The sequence below is a fragment of the Halichoerus grypus genome, chromosome 1 (genome assembly GCF_964656455.1).
Source record: "Halichoerus grypus chromosome 1, mHalGry1.hap1.1, whole genome shotgun sequence".
Classification (NCBI taxonomy): Eukaryota; Metazoa; Chordata; class Mammalia; order Carnivora; family Phocidae; genus Halichoerus; species Halichoerus grypus.
The window spans coordinates 208873972-208891179 of NC_135712.1; the positions used below are offsets into that span (position 1 = coordinate 208873972).

The following is a 17208-nucleotide window of genomic DNA, read 5'->3' on the forward strand; positions in this document are numbered from 1 at the left end:
CGCCCCGCCCGCCGGGCCAGCCCCGCACGCCGCCGCCAATGGGAGCCCGGAGCAGGCCGGGGCGGGACGTGGGGCGGGGCCGGGCTCGGGAGAGGGTGGGGCCCCAACCTTTGTTTCCCATCTGCGCTCAAGGGAGACTCTCTCATCGGTGTGTTCGGTGCGCTAGGAGCAGTTGTCACCCGTTCATTCATCCACCTATTCACTCATCAGATAGATACTGAGCGCTGACCGTGTGCCAGTGAACAGACCAAAAAATGCCATGTTTTCATTCATCAGATTGGCAAGAATTTGAGCGTCCGGTAACAACCACCGGGCTGAGCACATGCTGTGGGTCAAAATGTTATCTGGCAGAAACGATTAAATCCGGGGCACCTGGGTGGCTCAGTCGGTTAAGCGGCTGCCTTCGGCTCAGGACATGGTCCCAGGGTCCTGGGGTCCAGCCCCACATCGGGGCTCCCTGCTCAGGGGGGAGTCAGCTCCTCCCTCTCCCTCTCTTCTGTGCGCATTCTCTCTCTCTCAAATAAATAAATAAAATATTTAAACAAAACAAATACTTTATCACAGCTTTATTCATAAGGACCAAAAATTGGAAGCAACCGAAATGTCCATAAACGGGTGACTGGCTCAGCACACCGTGGTCCATCCGTACCATAAAATAGTCCTCAGCAATAAAAAGGCATCAACTACTGATAAGTGCAATAGCACCGATGAGTCTCAAAAAAAAGGATGGTGCTGAGTGACAGAGGCCAGGGACTTCTGAATGAAGTTCTAGGACAGGCATAGCTAATCAACCCACGGGAACTGGTAACTGAAAGTGGATTAGTGGTTGCCTTTATGGGTGGTAGGGCCTCTGGGGCAGCTTCTGGGGGAAGGGGGGTGGACAGGAAGCAAGACTGTGGTTACGCAGGTGGGTTCAGTTTGTGGCAATCACTCGACTTCTGCACTTTCTTAACATGTTTCATTTTAAAATGGAAAAATTGTAAATAGGAAAGAAGGAGGTGGCCCTGCAGGTTGTAACAAGAGTGAATGTTTATAGGGAGCTTACTCAGCTTCAGAAGAGGGATTACGTGCTTTATATTCGATCTTTATAATCATTTTCCAGTTGGGGAAAGTGACACATAGAGGTTAAGCCATTTCTTAAGTGCTTCCTATTAAATCCTCGCAACTCTTTCCCAGTTGGAGAAGATGACACAGAGAGGTTAAGTAATTTCCCCACAGTCACCCACGTAGTGAGTGTGGGGCTATACACGGATTTGAACTCATGGAGCCTGACTTCACAACCCACAGGCACTCCGTAACCCTGCCAGAGTAGCCTGGCTAGATTTCCAGGTCCCAGTGGTTAGTAAAAATAGCAAGTTGAAAAATAGCAAGTTGTATTTAGTTGGTTAGTTGTGAACGGTATGGGGAAAAGAGAGAGAAATGACATTACACACACACACACACACACACACATATATCTGCATGTAACTTAATAGAAAAAGATCTGAACATACCAGCCAGTTGTTGTCAGAAAGACCAGGATGGAGGGAGTGGGGACAAAAGGGACTGTTTCCCGATCAACAATGTTCTCTCTTTCCTTCTCTCTCTCTTTTTAATATTTTATTTTATTTTTTATTTTATTTTTTATATTTTTTAAAGATTTTATTTATTTATTTGACAGAGAGAGACACAGCGAGAGAGGGAACACAAGCACAGGGAGTGGGAGAGGGAGAAGCAGGCTTCCCGCGGAGCAGAGAGCCCCATGCAGGGCTCCATCCCAGGACCCTGGGATCGTGACTTGAGCCAAAGGCAGATGCTTAATGACTGAGCCATCCAGGCATCTCTCTCTCTCTTTAAAAGGAGAAAATATTCATGTGGGTAATTAAAACTATTGAAAAAAAATAGATTTAGGGGCTCCTGGCCCAGGATTGAGCCCCATGTCGGGCTCCTTGCTCAGTGGGGGGCCTGCTTCTCCCTCTCCCTCTGCCTGCCGCTCCCCCTGCTTGTGCTCTCTGTCAAATAAATAAATAAAAATCTTCAAAAAAGAAAAGAAATAGATTTAACGTGGAGGAAAAGGAACCCTTGTGCGCTGTTGGTGGGAAAGCAAATTGGTGCAGCCCTACAGAAAACCGTACAGAGGTTCTTCAAAAAATTAAAAATAGAAATACCATATGAGCCAGGAATTCCACTGCTGGGTATTTACCCCAAGACGACAAAAACACTAAGTATAAAAGATATACGCATCCCTATATTCACCGAAGCATTATTTACAGCAGCCGAGATATGGAAGCAACCTATGTGCCCATTGACGGATGGCTGGATGAAGATTCAGTGTATACATACAATGGGATATTATTGAGCCGTAAAAAGAATAAAATCTTGCCATTCTTGACACCTTGCATGGACCTAGAGGGTATTATGCTAAGGGAAATCAGTCCGAGAAAGGCAAATACCATATGATTTCATTTCCATGTGGCATCTAAACAAAGGCACAAACAAACAAAACGAAACAGAATGATAAATACAGAGAACGGGTGGTGGCCAGAGGGGGAGGAGTGGGTGCACATAGGTGAAGGGAATTAAGAGGTACAAACCTCCAGTTATAAAATGCCTATGTCACGGGGATTAGAGAGTACAGCCCAGGGGGATACAGTCAGTAAGATCGTAACGACATTGGATGGTGACAGATGGCAAATCCACACTTACTGCTTAAGATACAGAATTGTCAGTTTGCTGTGTTGAGCGCACCCAAAGGTAATAGAACATTGTCAACGATACTTCAATTAAAAAAAAAATCATAAAATTAAAATATATTTTAAAAATCGGTTTAATCAGGCTGGTCACAAAAGGATAAATGCTGTCTGATTCCAGTTATATGAACTCCCTAGAGGAGTCAAATTCATGGAGACAGAAAGTAGATGGTGGGCGCCAGGGGCTGGGGAGGGGAAGGGGAAGGGGGGGTTTGGGTTTAATGGCCCAGAGTTTCAGTTTTGCGAGATGAAAGGAGTTCTGGAGAAGGATGGTGGTGACGGCTGCACAATGCTTGTGAATGTGCTTCATACCCCCGGATTGTACACTTGAAATGGATAAAATGGTAAAGTTTATGTTAGATAGATAGTTTTTTTAAAATAGATTTTTAAAAACAGGGTGCAACACAGCTATGACAGGGGAGCGTGAGACAATCGAGAGAGCCCAGAGCAGGGATGTGACCTAGACATGGATTGAGAGATCAGAGAAGGCTTCCTGAAGAGGAAACCTTATCGCTGCTGGAGGCTAGGAAAGCAAAAATGAGTAGGCGTTGTGCATTATTGTGCGCTGTGCGGTTAGGTGCCGGATGAAAAAGAGAGGAACCGAAATTAAGGAAGTCAGTGCGTCTGGGGCAGTAGGTTCAAGCTCAAGCGGTGGTGGCTAGTGAGAGAGTTCAGCTGGGGTTGTTTCTCACTGTATCGGCCCCGCAGGCAGCTCCAGGGCAATGGGAGCCACTGGGGATATGAGAGTGAGGGAGTGTCAGTTTCAGACCACTCCCTTGAGTAGTGTAGAGAAGGAACAGAAGGGGGTGCCTAGAGGCAGAGTCCCAGAGGGGAGGCTGGGGTGGACTCTAGGCATCCAAGAGGAACTGGGGCAAGGCCACAGCCCCTGGGAACAGGGGACATTGCAGCTGAGGGGGGGCCATTGGGCACACAGAGCTGCTCTGTTCTCTGACCCCACTGAAGCTTTTGGGTTCATGCATTTTTCAGCCAAACAGACCTTGAGTTTCAGATTCCAGGGCTCTGGGCCCCGGCTTTTGGATTCTATTTACTGCCTGAAAAACATCTCAGGGACCCAGGAGAAGGGCCCTTGAGAGGGTCGGTGATGATGGGCTGGGGCAAGGGCCTGGCAGCGTCCGCAATCCCCCTGGGTCACCTTCTGAGCAGGGAGCAGATGGGATGGAGAGTGGCAGCAATGCCCCTCTTTTGAGCAAAGACAGCATAAAACCTTGGGCTTTGCAGGACTGGATTCCAGCCCTACCACTGCTGACAGCATAACTTTGTCCAAGTCAGTCCGTTTTCTCCTCCCCTGGGCAATGCTATCTGTCAAACAGAGATAATAGGCCTCCCTCACTCAAGGCTTTGTTTCTAGAAGGATTCCCACAGGGGAGACACTAAGGGCATGGCCTGGGTAAGCTGAGTGCCCCACTGGCTGAGCTGTTGTTAGGAATAGGAATACTTGTATCTGGCAACGCAGCAGAGCAGTTGGGAGTGGGTGGGGATTGAGCTCTTGACCTCAGCGAATCAAGATCAATTTCTGGCCCAATTGCCTCACAGCTGTGTAGCCCTTGGGCAAGTGCCTTGACCCCTCTGGGCCTCTGCTTCTTCCAATGTAAGAAGACAGGAAAGGTCTTCCCCTTGGGTCCTGAATTATCAGGAAAAGCAAAGATGGGAAGACCAGAGTCAACCAGAAAAAAAAAAAAAAACAGACTTGGAAAAAAAATCGATGAAGACAGAAAGAAGTATCGGGAGAGACGTGCTCGTGCTCGGTGAGTGTGCACTTCGGCTGGGCTGCCTTGCCATGATATTATCCACGTTAGAGGCCCGCCGGGAGGAGAGTGGGTAGTTCTAATAGCAACAGCTGCAGTCTTTGCTTCCCTCCCTCAAGTCCCTGGTGGGGACACCCACCCCGCCCTCAGAGGCTGATAAAGCTGTGGGGCTGGGTTTGTAGAAGGAAGGAAAGATGATGCCTGGGTGAGCTAGGTGTCCAGCCCCCCACCCTCTGGCCCTTCGGGACCCTCCCTCTATTGAGCAGGATCAGTTCCAGCCAGGCTGGAAGTGAGTTTCCCTTTCCTTCTCCTGCTCATCCCGCTAGGAGGGCAGACAGTTGCGGGGTCTGTAATAGCTGATGTGCAGGGAGCTTCGGTGCTGTGCCAGGCAGTGAGCGAAGCCTGAAGAGGTGGCACCAAGACTCTCATGCCCGTTTAACAGAAGGAGAGACTGAGGCACAAGAGGTGCAATCACTAGCCGAATGCCTCAGAGCCAATCGTGGAGTCAGGATTCAAAGTGGCCACCTGTGTCCTTTTTTTAAAAAAAATTTTTTACTTATTTTATTTATTTATTTTTATTTATTTTTAAGATTTTATTTATTTATTTGACAGAGACATAGAGAGAGAGCACAGATAGGCAGAGCGGCAGGCAGAGGGAGAGGGAGAAGCAGGCTCCCTGCTGAACAAGGAGCCCGATGCGGGGCTCGATCCCAGGACCCTGGGATCATGACCGAGCCGAAGGCAGACACTTAACCGAAAGAGCCACCCAGGCGTCCCGCTGCCACCTGTGTTCTTAACTGCTTCACAGTAAATAATAATAGCAATGATAGCAAATAATAATAATAACATTATAGAGTGTTGGCTACATCCCATGTCTGTTCCAAGAGTCATCCTGGGGGTAATAACCCAGGCATCTGCATGATAACCTAAGGAGGAAAGAGCAGTTACCTCTATTTCTCAGATGTGTAGACAGGAATCCAGGCAGGGGAGGGCAGGTGCCCAAGGCCACCCAGCTGGCTGGTGGCAGAGCCAGGACTTGAGGTCCAAGCAGCTGGCTCCTGAGGCCTCGTAGAAACAACATAGAAACAACAACAACAAAAACAGTATTAGTACTCCCTTTATGCAGGCTCTGCATGAGGACTGTTTCCGCTGTCTTCTCCCTGCTCGTAAAGTCATGGTGGGAAATTTCCAAATGTCAGCCTCTTCTCTGATTTCCCCGTCTCACAGTGCCCCCCCAAAACCTGCCACCAGCTCAGTTGCCTTCTTTATTTTTTTTTTAAGATTTATTTATTTATTTATTTGACAGAGAGAGAGAGCACAAGTAGGCAGAGCAGCAGGGAGAAGGAGAGGGAGAAGCAGACTCCCCCCTGAGCAGAGAGCCTGATGTGGGGCTTGATCCCAGGACCCCGGGCTCATGACCTGAGCCAAAGGCAGACACTTAACCACTGAGCCACCCAGGCGCCCTTCACTTGTCTTCTTGATCAGAAATGATCAGGATCAAGATGATTAAGACGATCTCCCGTCATGATCAGAGATGATCTTGTTTTTTGGTTTTTATGTTGTGTGCCTCTCACCCTCCGTTGAAGAGAGCAGTGGAGTGGCTTGGTCTATTTGCCATCCATAGCGGCACAGGGGGTACTCGATAAATATTCATTCACTGCATGAATCAGCCTCAGCAGCAGCATTACCGTAATGAAAGCAGCCTCCATATGTTCGGTCCAGCGCCCAGGAGGTACTCAATGTTTGGTGAGAATATAGTCACAATAATAATGACCACTGATCTTTTCACCATTCTATCAACATCTTAGTGTCTCATAACAGGAGCTTGTAAATACTTTTGGAACGAATAAGAGTAACATTAGGAATAATAATAAAAGTAGTTATATTTGTTCTGCTCTGAGTTCTACCCACAGTTCCTCAGTGAAAGAATTTACTAGTCAGTAAATATCTGAATGAAAGAATAAATTAATTAGTAAATCGTTATTGTATGAATGAATTAATGAATGAATGATTTGCACAAATATATTTTTTCCTCCCCTCCCCACGGACCTGGACAGCTATTATTTGAGTACCCAGTGTGGGGCACTGGGGACACAGACATAAACAGGACAAAATTTCTGCTCTACTGGGGCTGATGTGCATGTGGGAGAGACAGAAGAGAAACAAGATGAATGGTTAAATGGGTGGATGGATGGAGATGGATGGATGGGTGGGTGTATGAATGGGTGGGGGGGTGAGTGGGTGGCTGGCTGGCTGGGTAGACGAATGGATGGGTGGGTGGGTGGACGGGTGGAGATGGATGGATGGGTGGGTGGATGAATGGGTTGGGGGTGAGTGGGTGGCTGGCTGGCTGGGTGGACGAATGGATGGGTGGGTGGATGGACGGGTGGGTGGACGAAGGGATGGTTGGTTGGTCTGGAGATTCCTCCCATCAGCCCTCCTGGGTGCAAAGGGAAAGGGAGGCGGGGCAGCTGTCCCCTCCGAAGCCCCGCCCTGCAGCAGCCTTCGCGTCGGCCAACAGCGCCGCTCACCTGGAGGCCTCCCCTTTAAGACGCTCTCACCTGGGCACTCACCTGCGCGCGGCCGCTTCCGCAGGAAGAAGGAAGCGGCGCCGCCGTCGCCTCCCGGCGCTCCCTCCCCGCCTCCCGGGTCCGCCAGCCGCCACCATGTCCGCCTCGGCTGTCTTCATCCTCGACGTCAAGGGCAAGGTGGGCCGGGCGCGGGGGATGCGGGTGGGGGGGAAGGACAGGTGAGGCTGCGCTCCCCTGGACCCAGGGGCGGCTCCTCCTCGCGGGCGGGGAGGCTCCAGGAAGCTCCGGGAGCGTGGGAACACCCCTCCCCCAATCCCTGGAAGTCCCGGGTCGAATCCCACCTCCACTGTTTACCAACCGCGCGCCGCGGGCCGGGGACTTTGCCTTTCTGAGCCTCAGTCTCCCTGTCCGTAAAAATGGGAATAACAGAGGTCCCCACCCAATAAGAATGTATGCCACTGGATGGGTGTAAACTACTTAGCACAAGAACCCTGCTGCAAACATGAGGCGTTCAGTCCACTGAAATTATTTCTATCACCATCTATTCCATCATCCACACGATTCATATTTGGGGAAGACAGCAGGGGCAGGAGACCCTCTTTCCCATTTGGGGCTGCCTTGTCCCTTTCTGAAGCCCCCTCTCATTCGCCTTTTCATTTCAAATCAATAAAAACGGTGGTGGTGAAAAGCTAAGGTGTTTGAGGACCAGCTCTGTGCCGTCATGGTTCTCACCCTTGGTCTAAACCAGCTCAGGAAGTAGGTACTGTTAATATCGAGTGCTTACTGCCTGCCAGACAGCAGCTATGTGGATATCATCTCTCCCTCTCTTTCTTTCTAGAATGTTTCTTTTTTCTTGGCTTCCTTCCTTCCTCCCCACCCTTCCCTTCCCTTCCCTGGGCCCCACCTCACCAGCTGGGTGCCTGTGAAGCCCTGGGCAGGAGTAAGAATTCCGGACCCAGGTGTCTTGGTTCAATTCCTGGTTTCCCCACCTGTTAGAGACATGGTTCACACCTTGGTGTCCCCATCCTTCACATGAAGACATATGAAGATGAAGCTGCTGCCTACCCGACAGGCTGTAGTGAGATCCAAATCAGTTAGCAAACATCCAGTCTTTAGTAGGACACGGCTGGTCCTCACTGAGGACTCTGGGACGTTTGCTGTTGTTATCATGTACCCATTTTACAGAGGAGGAAACCGAGGCATAGAGCAGCAGAGTCTTGCCCCTGCCCGGCACCCAGGAAGTAGAGTCAGAACCAGGCACTCTGATGCCCCCGGATGAAGGGGCCCAGACCCCAGCGATGACCAGGCCTTCTCTGCTCACCCTTAGCCCCTGATCAGTCGCAACTACAAGGGCGATATCGCCATGAGTGAGATCGAGCACTTCATGCCTCTGCTCATGCAGCGGGAGGAGGAGGGCGACCTGGCCCCACTGCTGAGCCATGGCCGGGTCCACTTCCTGTGGATCAAACACAGCAACCTCTACTGTATCCAGCCCCTAGCTGGGTTCCTGGAGGCCTGGGGTGGTGGCAGCTCAGGCCCGGAGACGGTGGGACTGAGGATAGAAGTTGCACAGCACATCAGCGGCTTGGGTTGGGGGGGGGTGGACAGGGTGAGGTTTTAGGATCTGTGCCCCACTTGAGACCTCCAAAATGGCACCTTTTCCTTAACTTTGCTGCCCATAGTGGTGGCCACCACACTGAAGAACGCCAACGCCTCCCTCGTGTACTCCTTCCTCTACAAGACTGTTGAGGTAGGTTCTGGCTTCCCATTGGCTGGCTGGTCTGTCTGTCCAGCCGGTTTGCCCTCCTCTTTCAGGATCCATCTCTCCTAGGAAGCTTTCCCCGACCTCCATCGAAGCCCATCTCTCTGTTCTCATTAGCTGCTAGGAGATCATCTCTCCCTGTAGGGCAAGGACCAAGGAGGTTTCCAAGACAGTGACTGCTCAAATCTGAGCCAGAGAAAACTGGGTTCCAATCCCAGCACCGCCCCCCCCCCCCCCCCCCCCCGCCAGCCGTGTGACCTTGAGCAAGTCACTTCTCTCCGTTTCTCTAAACTGGGAGTTAAAACAAGTCCTGCTTCAGGGTTGTTGTACAAATTAGTCAAATTCATATTTATGAGTGCTTAAAACAGTGCTTTGTATACAGTAAGTGCTCAATAATGGTTTGGTATTATTGTTAGCATTAGTACTATTTTTAGAATCATATAATAATTTGAATGCTTGCTAGATGTCATTCTTGACTGAGAAGGTGCTCAGTAAATCCTTTTCAACTATGGTGAGCGCTGTGAATGTGTAAGGCTGATGAATCAGACCTGTACCCCTGAAACAAATAATACATTATATGTTAATTAAAAAATTAAAAAAAATACTTTTCAACAAATAGGGAATGTGTACTGATCTGTCCCCTGCCAAGCAAAGAGGGGACACAGCTGTGCACAAGACAGGCACAGTCCCTGCCTGTCCTGAGGAGTCCAGGGACCCGAAGGAAATGCAACAGGACATTATGAGACCCAGTGACTGGGGTGCTAGCCTCACCTTGACACTCAAGGGGGAGGAGGGGTGGTAGTGGCTTCACTGAGGAGGTGACATTTGAGCTGAGGCCTGAATGATAAGAAGGCCACTGTGAGAAGAATGTCCCAGGCAGAGGGGACAGCATATGCAAAGACTCTGAGGAGAGAACAGAGAGAAGGCCAGTGGGGCTGGAGCAGAATGAGGGGTGGAGGGTTTTTCAAATGTCAGATGACTGGTAGGTTCTCTGCTGTGGTTATGCCTACACCTTCCCAGAGGCCCTGAATTTGGGGTCCCAAACCCCTAAAGCTCGTGGACTCCCTGAATTCTTTTTTTTTTAATTTTTTTATTGTTATGTTAATCCCCATACATTACATCATTAGTTTTAGATATAGTGTTCCATGATTCATTGTTTGTGGATAACACCCAGTGCTCCATGCAGAACGTGCCCTCCTCAATACCCATCACCAGGCTAACCCATCCTCCCACCCCCCTGACTCCCTGAATTCTTAATGTCCCAGCACTGGTATACAGTAGGCACTCAATAAGTGCCTGTTGGGTTGCTGGCTGGATGAGTGAGGCCCCAGCCACACCTCTGCTGGTGTCTGTTTCCCCGCACCCCCAGGTATTCTCTGAGTACTTCAAGGAGCTGGAGGAGGAGAGCATCCGAGACAACTTTGTCATCGTCTATGAGCTGCTGGATGAGCTCATGGACTTTGGCTTCCCACAGACCACGGACAGCAAGATCCTGCAGGAGTGAGTGGGCCACAGGGGCAGCCACAGGGGCAGCCGCTCGCGGGAGGAAGGCAGGGAGGGTCCGGGAAGCGTCTCCGGGTCCAGCTGCTCATCGCCCCTGCCGTCCCGACAGGTACATCACGCAGCAGGGCAACAAGCTGGAGACTGGCAAATCACGGGTGCCGCCCACTGTCACCAACGCCGTGTCCTGGCGCTCCGAGGGCATCAAGTACAAGAAGAATGAGGTCTTCATCGATGTCATAGAGTCTGTCAACCTGCTGGTGAGCCCCCCCCTCCTCTCCCCTACTCCTTCCACGGCCTGGGGGCAGCAGAGGAGGCCCTATGCTTGTTGACCCCTGTATGTGCATCCTCAGGTCAATGCCAACGGCAGCGTCCTGCTGAGCGAGATCGTGGGCACCATCAAGCTCAAGGTGTTTCTGTCGGGAATGCCAGAGCTGCGGCTTGGCCTCAACGACCGTGTGCTCTTTGAGCTCACTGGCCGTAAGCATCTGGGGGGGCAGGGGCGCAGGGGCGCGGGAGGGAGCCGACCCTACCCCATCCGGGGACCCAGAGAATTGCAGCCCGTTCTGAGCTAAGCACTCGAGTGCCCTCTGCTGGTCACGGCCGGTGCCGTGGCTGCTGGCTCATTGGCGCAAAGAGTGCTTCATTATTGGGTGCCTGGCACAAGTACAAGGGTAAAAAAGACAAATCACTGTCCTTGTGGAGCTGACATTCAAGTGGGAGTAGGAGGACGGAATCGCATCCTATTTAAAAACCTGACAACAAGAGCCAGATTCCCTGGATTCAGAGCCTAGCTCTGCCCCCCTGGCCAGCTGGGTGACCCCGGGCAAGTTACTCATCCTCTCTGGGCCTCAGTTTCCTTACCTGTAAAATGGCAGGTAATGGCAAGTGGTAGGCGGTGAAGGCAGGGCTAGCGACCTGGGATAGGGTCTCTAGCCCAGGCCTCCAGGGTCACCCGCCGGCCCGCTCGGCTCCGAGTTTCAGGGAGCAAGAACAAGTCCGTGGAGCTGGAGGATGTGAAATTCCACCAGTGCGTGCGGCTCTCTCGCTTTGACAACGATCGCACCATCTCCTTCATCCCACCCGATGGCGACTTCGAGCTCATGTCCTACCGCCTCAGCACCCAGGTGAAGCAGGGTGAAGCAGGGTAAAGCCCCACTGCAGAGGGTGAGAGATGACCCCAGAACCTCCAAGAACTTCCTCTTCTGCTGTCTGCAGGTTAAGCCATTGATCTGGATTGAGTCCGTCATTGAGAAGTTCTCCCACAGTCGCGTGGAGATCATGGTTAAGGTAGGCCCAGGGGAACAGTTGATTCCAGTGCTTGATCTGCCCCTCCCCGCGATCACCCCCCTAACCCCATCTCTCCCATCCTCCCTGGCTCCTTATTCCCCTCCAGCCTCACTGGTCTCCTGGCTGGTTCTCAAACATGTCAGGCACGGTTCCCTGTAGGGGCTTTGCATTGGCTGTTCCTTCTACCTGGGCTGCTGTTCCAGCAGCCATGCCCACAGCTTCGGCTCCCACCCTCTCCCACCCCCTTTGGTTTCTGCTCTGCAGGCCATCACATCTCCTTCTCCCCTGCGTGATTTCTTTTCCCCAGTGTCAGGCACTTAGTAGGTTCTCAATAATGTCTAAATGATGGACAAAGTATTAGCTATTGATACTATGATTTTAATGGAGCCTCTGCTTTGTAAGGGAACTAAGGGACAAGAAGGAAGAAATAAAAGATATGCTGTCCTCAAGGAGCTTGCAGGCCAGCTGGGGAGACAGACAAACCATCAGCAAATCCTGGGCAAAATAGATCCCTAATCGGCCCACTTCACCCTCCCTCCACTGCATCTGCCCTGGTCTCCCAGCTCCTGCCCTCGCCCCCCACCATCTGTTCCCTTAGAGGGCACCTGTGAGCACTTCAGTCTGGCTGTGTCTCTCTTCTGCCTACAACCTTCCATGGCTCCCACTTCACTGAGAGTAAAAGCCAAAGTCCTGGCAGCCCACAAGGCCCTGCGACAGTCTGCCCTGTCACCTCCCTATCTTTACCTCCCTCCACTGTCTCCCTCCCTCCCTCCATTCCAGCTATATTGGCTTCCTCTTTATTCACACCAAGCAAGGTGATACCTCAGGGCCTTTGCACTGGCTGTTCCCTTTGGATCATACTCCCTCCCTGCCCCAGATATCCACATGGCTCCTTCCCTCATCTCCTTCAGTTTTTTGCTAAATGTCACCTCCTCAGAGGCCTTTCCTAATTGCCCTATTTAAAATTGCAACCCCCCCCCCCGCCCCCCATGGGGCACCTGGGTGGCTCAGTTGGTTAAACATCTGCCTTCAGGTCAGGTCATGATCCCAGGGTCTTGGGATCGAGCCCCGCATCAGACTCCCTGCTCAGTGGGGAGTCTGCTTCTCCCTCTCCCTCTACCCCTCTCCCCCAGCTCGTGCTCTCTCTCACTCATTCTCTCTCAAATAAATAAATAAAATCTTTTTTTTTTTTTTAAGATTTTATTTATTTATTTGACAGAGAGAGACATAGCGAGAGAGGGAACACAAGCAGGGGAAGTGGGGGAGAAGCAGGCTTCCCGCGGAGCAGGGAGCCCGATGCGGGGCTTGATCCCAGAACCTTGGGATCATGACCTGAGCCGAAGGCAGACGCTTAACGACTGAGCCACCCAGGTGTCCCAATAAATAAAATCTTTAAAAAATACAAAATAAAATTGCAACCCCCTATCATTCTCCACCTCCCTCTTTGCTCTATTTTTCTCCTATGACTTAACACCAACTGACATGTTTTATTTACTTGCATATCAAATATACATATATAATGTAATATTTACGTGGTTTAAAGAAAGTACTCAGCATATTCACTTTATAATTTTGCCACCCACATTTTTAAAAAGATTTTTAACATTTTTTAAAAGATTTATTTATTTGACAGAGAGAGACACAGCGAGAGAGGGAACACAAGCAGGGGGAATGGGAGAGGGAGAAGCAGGCTCTTCACTGAGCAGGGAGCCAGATGCGGGGCTCGATCCCAGGACCCTGGGATCATGACCTGAGCCAAAGGCAGACGCTTAACGACTGAGCCACCCAGGCGCCCCTTAAGACTGATTTTTAAGTAGTCTCCACACCCATCCTGTGGCTCAAACTCACAATCCCAAGATCAGGAGTTGCACGCTCCACCAACTTGAGCCAGCCAGGCGCCCTGCTGCCCACATTTTTAACCATAACTATTTTGTTCTGCTGGTTTCTGATTCTATCAGTGGACTGACTTGCTTTGGTTGTGTAAGATTGATTTGAACATGAGTCCCAGGAGCTTTAGCTTAGTGTATCCCTTTCTGTAGTTGTAGAATATTCCACCATGGGGATCTTTTCTGTTCCTTCTCTTGCATGGATTGTTCCAGTTCTTGGCTACTCTAGTTCTCATTGCCATGAACAGCTCTGTGCATGTCTCCCAGCGTCCCAAACAAGAGCTTCTGCACAGCTTAGAGTGAGCCCTCTTTTACAGATGGGGAAGCTGAGGTTCAGAGGGATGCAGATGTCCCCCATCTAGGAAGGGAGGGGACCTACTTTGAACTTGGGTCTGCCTGGCTCGAGAGTCTGTGTTTTTTAGATTTGACTTTGTTCCCTGGTCTCGGGGTGTCAGGGAAGCTGGATTGCGAGATAAATGAACAGTCACCAGGGAGGGTCTTGACACCCCTCAATATCCCCATCCCTGCAGGCAGGGAAGGGGAAGGGGCCATTAATGCTGGTGCTTCCTGGAAAGAATATCCCCTCTGGTTTACTTGGAGGTCCTCTGCGCCTGATTTCACCTCTCAAACATCCCTCCCCAAATTCATCATTAGTGGTAGTTACCATAATGCTAGCTACTGTACACAGAACACTTAAAATCCTTGTGTTCAAAGTTTGTCCCATGTCACGTGCTAATACAGATGATGTAACTTATTCATTTATTTGTAAGGAAGGCATGCGATGGTTGACAACACAAGCTCAGTTCAAGTCCCTGCTGTGCTAGGTACCAGCTAATTGACTTGGACAAAGTGCCTCATTCTCCTCATCTGTAAAATGCACCTTAGGGATGGATCCTACTTTAGGGAATTAGTGAGAGGACCAAGTGGTTGGCTCGGGGCCTAGCACATGCTAGGGGCTCATTAAATGCCAGCTCTCAAATGAAAACTCCTCTGTGAGGGCACCATTAGCATTTTGGACCAGGCAAAGGTGTAGGACACTTTGCAAAAGGAAGGCACTCACAGCCTCTGGAGTCTCCTGTGGGTGTGACCCCCAGCTCTGCCATGTGTTGGCCGTGTGTCTCCAAGCAAATGCCTTAGCTTCCCTTCGTCTCCATCTTCTCATCTGTAAAATGGGCAGGCCGATCGTTCCCACTTCAGGATTGCAGAGGCTCTCCCCGAGGTTGTGCGGGGGATAGGGCTTGCTGAATATTTGCAGAATGCAGGAGGGAATTCTTCACGCCCCACACCCTCTCCCCTGACAGGCCAAGGGGCAGTTTAAGAAGCAGTCGGTGGCCAATGGCGTGGAGATATCTGTGCCCGTGCCCAGTGACGCCGACTCCCCCAGGTTCAAGACCAGTGTAGGCAGTGCCAAGTACCTGCCAGAAAAGAATGTCGTTATTTGGAGTATTAAGTCTTTCCCGGTGAGTACTGGGGCGGGTGTGGGATCTGAGGGACCTGCCCTGTGGCTCGCGAGCAAGGCAGAGAACAAATCAGAGACCCATGTGTGTTTGCATATGGTTATCCTTTAGGGGTAATAAAGCTGGAAACCAGGTCAGCAGGGTGGTTAAGCTCCCCGCCTCCCAGGTCTTGAGGAAACCAGCCCTTGCCTCTCGCAGCTAGACAGCCTTAGGAAACCCACTTCCCTTCATGGAGCCTCTGTTTGCCCATCTGTGAAATAGACAGGATCACGTTACCCTCACCCTTGGGCTGCTGGAGGATTTGGTCAGTGCCGGCGAATGGGGTGGTGTGCGGGGTCCATCAGGGCCTGGGAAATGGGGAGATGGTCATTGACGCCCTCTGACCAGGCTTTTTAGTTAGAAGCTTCAGCTGTATCTTGGCCAGGAACCTTCACTTTCTGGTCTGAAATGGACAAAGAACAGAGCCTGCTCTGGGGGCTGCCCTGAGGATGGTCTGGGGCAGAGAGAGGCCTCTTGGTGTGTCTGATGCCCCCATGTGCCCTCAGGGGGGCAAGGAGTACCTGATGCGTGCCCACTTTGGCCTCCCCAGCGTGGAGAAGGAGGAGGTAGAGGGCCGGCCCCCGATTGGGGTCAAGTTTGAGATCCCCTATTTCACCGTCTCCGGGATCCAGGTGAGTGTAGTGAGCACATGTCTTCTCTCCTTGGCCTCAGTGGGTTCCCCGTTTTCCTATACCTTGGCTCAGGTCACATCTGTTCCCTGGCCTGTGACACCTCGTTCCCCCCCCAAACCACCCTGTGTCTATTCCCTTACACTGTGCCATCTCTTTCCCAGGGTCCTGGACTGCCTCCCTGCTCTCCTCCTCCCACTGCCCGTGCCACACCTTTTCCCCCACACATGTCACCTCACCACTCCCAGACCGTGTCACCACATTCCCCCTGAGTTCCCTCACCACAGCCAGCCTCTCTGCCCCACCCGGGCCACCTCATTTCATCCCCTTTCAGGTCCGATACATGAAGATCATTGAGAAAAGCGGTTACCAGGCCCTGCCATGGGTTCGCTACATCACCCAAAGTGGTGGTAAGGCAGCCCGCTCCCTGGGACTCTGGGTCAAGGAGATCCAAAAGATGGTCTCTGGGCTTTGATGACACGCTGGCTCGGAGGGCACCAAAATCCAACAGGCCTGGCTTCAGTTTGCCCATCTTTTTTTTTTTTTTTTTTTTATTAAAGATTTTATTTATTTATTTGACAGAGAGAGAGATAGCGAGAGCAGGAACACAAGCAGGGGGAGTGGGAGAGGGAGAAGCAGGCTTCCCGCGGAGCAGGGAGCCCGATGCGGGACTCGATCCCAGGACCCCGGGATCATGACCTGAGCCGAACAGTTTGCCCATCTTTAAAGTGGGGGCAGGTGCCAGCTCTTGGGTACTGATAGGGTTTGGACAAGGGACTGAACACAGCACCCCCATCTGTATCTGGAGACAAGCCTGTTGCTATGGTTACCTTCCCTGTGTTGAACCCCATTCTTAGCCTTGTTACATACCCATGGAGTTGATCATGAGCACTGGGGTGGGAGATAAGTGCGGGAGGGGTCTTTCCCTCTGTTCCCTTTCCCCAGTTCTGAGATGGTCTCTGCTCATTGTTTCCCTGCAGATTATCAACTTCGTACCAGCTAGGAGAGAGAAGAGGTGGGGACTTGGACATGGGGCCTTCCCTCTTCCCAGGCTGGGACTGTAGACTTGGGAGGGAGGAAGATGGGGGATGTGTGTGAGGGAAGGCCCCTGACTTAGCAGTTTCTTGTTCCCAGCACCCAGCACCTGGCTTCCTCCCTGCCTTTCCCTCCACCCATAGGCTGGGGAGGAACAGTTTCCCTACCTCCTGCCTCTGGGCTCCTCCCTCCTCCCAATTTTATATGAAGAAATAGAGGAGGGTCTTGAAGCCCCCTCGTGAGTGCCTTCTTGCAGTGACCTGCCTTAGGGGCGTTGGGGCCCCTCCTTCACAGCTGCTGAGCCCAGAGGCCATGCTGGCCCACCCTGAGTTTTAGGATGGTATTAAAAAGAATGAATCTAGCTGCTGTGTATATTCTTGGCCGGGGACTGGGGATGCCGGGAACACCCTGAAGTGCTGGGATGGGAGCGGGCAATGCAGATCCGTTTCTCAGGCCTGGGCATGGCACATCTAGGGCCGTGCAGTTTCCCCCCCTCGGTTCTTGGGCTCCCTGTTTGACGATCTTCAGTTTCCCTTGTAGCAGCCAGAGGGCGCCTCTTAACTTCTAAGTCCCGTCGTGGCTCT

The 17208-nt window shown here is 51.4% G+C and overlaps 1 protein-coding gene and 1 long non-coding RNA gene across 5 annotated transcripts; one reads left to right on the forward strand and one right to left on the reverse strand.

Moving 5' to 3' along the window:
• The first annotated feature begins 3791 nt into the window (after positions 1 to 3791).
• On the forward strand, positions 3792 to 16985 carry AP1M2 (adaptor related protein complex 1 subunit mu 2). Of its 3 annotated transcripts, none has more exons than XM_078055715.1 (13): positions 3792 to 4495; positions 7091 to 7203; positions 8354 to 8510; positions 8709 to 8776; positions 10158 to 10288; positions 10401 to 10548; positions 10642 to 10768; positions 11267 to 11415; positions 11507 to 11578; positions 14766 to 14924; positions 15467 to 15592; positions 15924 to 15999; positions 16570 to 16985. In XM_078055715.1, exons 1-13 carry the CDS (start codon positions 4453 to 4455, stop codon positions 16590 to 16592), a joined length of 1392 nt encoding a protein of 463 aa, XP_077911841.1. In that variant the 5' UTR covers positions 3792 to 4452; the 3' UTR covers positions 16593 to 16985. The 3 variants fall into 3 exon arrangements, with proteins under 3 accessions (XP_077911841.1, XP_077911845.1, XP_035952826.1); XM_078055719.1 differs by having other exon boundaries at positions 3794 to 4495; positions 11273 to 11415; XM_036096933.2 differs by lacking the exon at positions 3792 to 4495 and having other exon boundaries at positions 7000 to 7203.
• On the reverse strand, positions 14210 to 16591 carry LOC118538768 (uncharacterized). Of its 2 annotated transcripts, XR_004918747.2 has the most exons (3): positions 16460 to 16591; positions 15204 to 15363; positions 14210 to 14879 (listed from the first exon to the last, which is right to left on the reverse strand). It is a non-coding gene; the product is annotated as an uncharacterized LOC118538768 (long non-coding RNA). The 2 variants fall into 2 exon arrangements; XR_004918746.2 differs by lacking the exon at positions 16460 to 16591 and having other exon boundaries at positions 15204 to 15533.
• Positions 16986 to 17208: the final 223 nt, after the last annotated feature.